We start from the raw sequence: 6765 nt of genomic DNA, 5'->3' as shown, positions 1-6765 counted from the left end.
ATATATATATATATATATATAAGAAATTATTGTGGACAAGGTTGTGTGGAGTTCAATTATGAATAAATAGAAAATACACATTAAGTACAGGACATCACCAACAAGCAAAAAATACGTAAACATACGAGAGATAAGTACAGGAGAAAAGACCAAAAGAAGATAACTCCTCATCAGTTGTCAACTGTTTTACTTTGCCCCATTTTGTGCTTTCAACGACAAAACTTCATAAGATGGTGGCATCCAGAAATTTAAAAAATATAAAATTTGTGGTGAGTTAGGGCTTCGAATGAACAAACAACAACAGAGTGGATGTACAGAGTAAACAATCGACAAACGCAAACATTAAGGACAGTCAGGCCTTATAGTAGTAGTAGTAGTAATAATAATAATAATAATAATAATAATAATAATAATAATAATAATAATAATAATAATCCATGGATGGAGTTTATAAAGATTTTAATGCATTGCTATGCACATTTCCACAAATCAAATGTTTTTTCTGACCATAGTCCACATACCTGGGATGATTACAGTCGTCTGTAATATCCATGGACATCAGGTGGGTCTTTGTTCATGCGTTCATTTCTTCAGGCAATATGGCATTAAAGTGTTATGTGTGTGTGTGTGTTTGTGTGTGTGTGTGTGTGTGTGTGTGTATGTGTGTGTGAGAGAGAGAGAGAGAGAGAAATTAGTATATAAGTGCAAGTGTGGTTGTGTGGTAAGAAGTTTGATTCTCAACCACATGCTTTCAGATTCAGTCCCCATGTGTAGAACCTTGGGCAAGTGTCTTCAACTATAGGCTTGGGCTGACCAGAACCTTGAAAGTAGATTTGGTAACTGGAAACTGAAAGAAACCTATCAAAAATATACATGTGTGTGGTGTGTATATGCATTTGAAAGGATTATAATTGATAATCTTTTCTACTACAGGCCTGAAATTTGTAGAAGGAGATTACTCGACTGCATTGACCCCAGAACTTGAATAGTACTTATTTTTATCGACCCTGAAGTGATGAAAGACAAAAATCAACCTCAACAGTATTTGAACTCAGAACATAAAGATGGATGAAAAACTGATAAGCATTTTGCTAATGATTCTGCCAGCTCCCTGCCTTTAATCCTTTCTACTTGAGGCACAAGGCCAAAAATTTTGTGTGGTTGGGATAAGTTGATTACATTAACCCCCAACATTCAATTGGTACCTATTGTATTGACCCTCAAACGATGAACACTAAAGTTGACTTCGGCAGAATTTGAACTCAGAATGTGAAGATAGATGAAATACCCCTAAAAATTTTGCCCAGCATGCTAACAATTCTGCTGGCTTGATGCCGTGATAATAATAATAATAATAATAATAATAATAATAATGATAATAATAATAATAATAATAATAATAATAATAATGATAATAATAATAATAATAATGATAATAATAATAATAATGATAATAATAATAATCATCCTTTCTACTGGAAGCACAAGGCCTCAAATTTGGGGGAAGGGATTAAATTGATTACATTGACCCCAGTGTGTAACGGGTGCTTATTCAATTGACCCCAAAAGGATGAAAGGCAAAGTTGACCCTGGTGGAATTTGAACTTAGAATGTAGCTGCAGATGAAATACCGCTAAGCATTTCACCCAGCGTGCTAACGTTTCTGCCAGCATGCCGCCTTAATCAATAATAATAATAGTAATAATAATAATGGTTTCAAATTCTGGCACAAAGACAGCAGCTTTGGGGGAGGGGTTAAGTTGGTTAAATCAACCCCTGTGCTTGATTTTATCGATCCCAAAAGGATGAAAGGCAAAGTCGAATTTGGTGGAATTTGAACTCAGATTGTAAAGACTCAAAATGCCACTAAACATTCTGCCCAATCAGTTAACGATTCTGCCAACTTGTCACCTTAATAAGAATAATAATAACAGCAACAACAACAACAATAATATTAATAATACTCCTTTCTACTTAAGGCACAACGCTGGAAATTTTGGAGGAGGGGGACAATCGATCACATTGACCCCAGCACTTGACTTAATTTACCAACCCCGAAAGGATGAAAGGCAAAGTTAATTTTAACAGAATTTGAACTCAGAATGTAGCAATGGGAGAAATGCTGCTAAGTATCTTGTCCAATTCTGCCAGCTCACTGCCTTGATGATGATGATGATGATGATGATGATAATAATAATAATAATAATAATAATAATAATAATAATAATAATAATAATAATAATAATAATAATAATAATAATAATAATAATAATAATAATAATAATCCTTTCTACTATAGGCACAAAGCCTGAAATTTTGTTGGGAAGGGACTAGTTGATTACATCAACCCCAGTGTTTCACTGGTACTGAACTTATTGACCCTGAAAGGATGAAAGGCAAAGTCGACCTCAACAGAATTTAAACTCAGAACGTAAAGACGGATGAAATACTGCTAAGCAATTTGCTTGGCATACTAACAATTCTGCCAGTTTGCCACTTTGATGATGATAATAATAATAATAATAATTGTTCTTTCTAATAAAGTCACCCCCACCCCGCCACCTCTCCCCACAAAAATTTCAGCCCTGTACCTACAATTGAAATAATATTAATAATGATAACAATTATAGTAACGATGATGATAAATTCAATGGGCTGTTACATATTTTTCAGGCATTCACACATGGCATGCAAATTATAATATCTGTGCTGCAGGGAATCACCAGTCTCCAATTGATATTATAACCGATGACACAGTCTATGATCCGGACTTAAAGGAAATTATCATTTGGTATAACCCACATCATCCGAAAGGTCAGATGATAGCATTCAATGATGGCAGAACAGGTAATTTGGTTGAAAAGTTTCCTCTTTTATCAACAACTTTATCCTTATCTAAGGGTTTGTTTTGGTTTCCAGGACAACATACTCTGCAGAAATGGTTTGCAGAATTGGTCTATTCTATGGAACTTTTGGTTTCAATTGTTTTTTTACTCTTCATTATGTTGCATTTGAGAATTTGAAAGATCTCTGACAATCAGAGGTCACAGAATCTCAAATGCAACAAAACCAATTCCTCCAAACCTTAACTTGTCATTGTTCAATTTTCTATTTTGTGGCTGTACCCCAATGTAGTGTCTCCATTAGAGGTCAGTGAATGATGACCACATGGCTAAAGAATCTCATTGCAAACATTAAAACCATGAGTTTGGTATTGTTATTGTTTAGCAAGGCTGATCACTCAGGGCTGAACACTCAGGGATTTTTTAGTGTCTTTTTTTTTTTGTTTTTCTTTTTGTTTGTACCTGGAGGAAAGGGCAGTGCCCTTGATTTCAATTGACCTCTTGAGACCAGAGATGTTGATTGTGTTAATGTTTCCTTTAAACTATTACAGAGCAAAACATACGTCAAAAACACAAAAAGGGAGTTGATTGCAGAGGGAAAATGTTCTGGGAAGAAAGGATTTAGCATAATGTGAGAATGAAGACGGTTTGATGTACTGAGAGTGACGAGAGATGAAAAAATGAGTGGATCAGAGGTGCCTGAATGGAGAGGGGGTAAGGAGCTAGTTCACTCTGAGGAACGGAGGCCATTATAGAAGCAACAGTAAAAAAAAAACAGAGAGAGACAATACAGCATGTTTGGCACACATCTTTTAGTTTGTTACAGACATACCAAGCTGGTCCTTTTCATGTGAAAAAAAGTTTCTTTTATTGTCAGCAACATAAAACTTGACTTTGTTACAAATAAAAGAAAAGACATCCTAAAGTCCACCACTTTCATGTATGAAATCTAAATATTTTCATGCATAACATTACCACAAATAGAGATAGGGATTATTGACTGGTGTGCAAGCAGTGGAAACACTGTAAATTTAAAGATTGTTCTGTTAGTTTTGCAATACTGTACCCCAGTGGGAAAACAAAAGAAAACAAACCAAATTATATGGAAATGAAGAAAATAATCCAGTTCAACAAGTAATATTTCTATGACAAAGAAACAACATTTTGTAATAAAGGCTTCAATATCATATTTCTCAAAATGGTTTCTTTAACAGATCTGAGTTAAAGGACAATTGCTTTAATTCAGTGGTATGCTCATTGGTTTCATGACTTTTTAGTCACATAATTTCTTCATCATCATCACCACTTCCACCTCATCATCATCTTAGCATATACCCATATTATATCTCCTCTGTTGTATATCCACTGGTCAGACAAGAATAAGTTGGGGCAGAACTTTCTATGGTCAGATTCTCTTCCTGACACTACCCCCATCCCCACATCTGTTTCCAAACAAGGTAATAACCTTCAAGTTTATCAAACAACAAACAACCCAGACGTGCTTACGTGAAGAACTGGAAACAAACAACACTGTGTGAATGAACTTTTTGTTTACAAAGATGGAACCAGATGTCAAGAAGCCTTGACATGCTTTTCCACCTGACTGGAAGCAGAGGACTTCACCTGTATGAACAGCAAAGCATTTGTTTGCAATCAGCAAACACCTTTGACAATGAGCAGAAATACAAGCTCACTCACACTATCATATACGCACACACACAGACTACATTCATATGTGCATCCGCATACACACACATATACATATATTAGGCTTCTTTTTGTTTCCATCTTCCTCAGGCTGATCAAAGCATTCTGAGTGGATTATAAATATGTATATCATCATCATCATCATCGTTTAACGTCCGCTTTCCATGCTAGCATGGGTCGGAGGACTTGACTGAGGACTGGTGAAACCGGATGGCAACACCAGGCTCCAATCTAAATTTGGCAGAGTTTCTACAGCTGGATGCCCCTCCTAACGCCAACCACTCAGAGAGTATATAAATATGTATATATCTATGTATGCGTGTCTTTATATAAATATGTATATATCTATATATATATATATATAAATATGTATATATCTATGTGTGCATGTCTTTATGTCTTTGTTTGTCCCCACAACCACCACTGCTGAACAACCAGTGTTGGTGTGTTTACATCACCATAACTCAGCGGTTCAGTAAAAAGAGACCGATAAAATAAGTACCAGGTTCAAGAAAAATAAGTCCTGGGCTTGATTCATTGGAAGGTTTTAACCTTCCAAGGCGGTGCTCAAGCATGGCCACAGTCAAATGACACAGTCAAGCATGGCCACAGTCAAACAAAGAAAAGAATACAGAGGCATACACATGTTTTCGAGTTCAATTGTCTTTGCTTGCATCACCAAAATTATATTTACACACACACACACACACACACACACACGTCAAAATACAAAGAAAGCATATTTATACTAATAGATTGGTTTAGTAAGATAAAAAAGCACCATTTGAGCATGACCGATGCCAGTGCCGCCTGACTGGCACTCGTGTCAATGGCATGTAAAAAGCACACACTACATTCTCAGAGTGGTTGGCATTAGGAAGGGCATCCAGCTGTAGAAACCTAGCCAAATCAGATTGGAGCTTGGTGCAGCCTCCTAGCTTGCCAGTCCTCAGTCAAACCATCCAACCCATGCCAGCATGGAGAGTGGACGTTAAATGACAATGATGATGATGATGTCATTAGTAGGACAGAAGCTTGTTGATATCTGGAATTATTTTGGTAAAGCAAGTATTTTGATAGTTTTTAAGGTGAATAAAAAATAAATAAAATTACCACCATTCTTTGATGAGTAAATAAATGGACAGACTGCTGAAGAATTTCACAACTCGATCCATTGATTGAACAAAATAAACTGATATATCTGAGATGGAACAATTAGCATGGCCTAACAATTAAACTGTTTAATTATACAGGAGGCTTCCTGTTGTCATTTAGCAACCACTTACACTTCTTACCCCCACCTCTTCTTCTTCCCCCTTTTCTTCTTTTACTTTTTCTTCTTTATTTCTCTCCTTTTCCTCTTCTACCTCCTCTTCTTTCTTTTATCATTTCTTCTTCATCGTTTTACATCTTCCACTCCCTCTTTTCCTTCTTCAGCCCCTCTTTATTTTTTCTTCTTTGTTTTTCATCTTCTTCTTCCTCTTCTTTTCCTGTCTTTTTCTTCTTCTTCTCTCATTTCACCCTCTTCCCCTCCTTCTCTTCCTCCTCCCCCTCACTATCATCTTATTCTTCTCCCTCATCATCATCATCATCATTTTCTTCTCCCTCTTGTTCGTTGTTATCTATTTGTCATTTTCTTCATTTTATTTATCAACTTTTTATTTTTCATTTTCTTCCTTTCTTCTCACTCTTCTTCTCCTCCTTCCTCTTCTCTCTCTCATTCCCCCCTCTTTCTCTAATCACCCACCATTTCTGTTTCTATTCTCATCTCCTAGATATTATTTCTTTATTTCTATCCTTAACAATCACCAAATTCTCTCCTGCCCTCCTCCCCCGCACACACCACCTTAACTTAATATATCAAACTGTCCATGAATGAAACTGACCGATTTCTGTCACCAAACTGTGAGCTATTGCTTGGCATTCAAGGAAAACTGGCGTCTGTATGATTGAAAATGTAACATATGGCACTACCTCCCCCACCATGCACATACAGATATATATGGGATGAGCCGTTTTAACGATGCGTCGCTGATGAAGTAGAATGTTCTCTATGTGGCTTGTGTTTTCTCGTCTACGTTTGTTTGCAATGTCTTGTACCCAGATATGCACCTATACATACAGGTGGATGTCGGTATGCACATACCTGTACGTATATATGCATATACTCATTTACTATTTGTTTTTATATATATATATATATATATATATATAT

General features: G+C 36.1%; 2 protein-coding genes across 2 annotated transcripts in view; one reads left to right on the top strand and one right to left on the bottom strand.

Moving 5' to 3' along the window:
- LOC106872929 (phosphatidylinositide phosphatase SAC2) overlaps positions 1-6765 on the bottom strand; it is a 701722-nt gene that overhangs the window by 629697 nt on the left and 65260 nt on the right. The gene's annotated exons all lie outside the window — the stretch shown is intronic.
- Positions 1-6765, top strand: part of LOC106878212 (carbonic anhydrase 1) — a 58624-nt gene that overhangs the window by 25737 nt on the left and 26122 nt on the right. Inside the window, exon 3 of the mRNA XM_014927358.2 lies at positions 2674-2847. Coding sequence (XP_014782844.1) covers positions 2674-2847 — 174 coding nt within the window. The remainder of the gene's footprint in view (positions 1-2673; positions 2848-6765) is intronic.

This window comes from Octopus bimaculoides, chromosome 22, assembly GCF_001194135.2.
Source record: "Octopus bimaculoides isolate UCB-OBI-ISO-001 chromosome 22, ASM119413v2, whole genome shotgun sequence".
In the NCBI taxonomy this organism is placed as follows: domain Eukaryota; kingdom Metazoa; phylum Mollusca; class Cephalopoda; order Octopoda; family Octopodidae; genus Octopus; species Octopus bimaculoides.
Note: the sequence above shows the minus strand (reverse complement) of the source record. Positions and strands in the feature narration are given on the sequence as shown.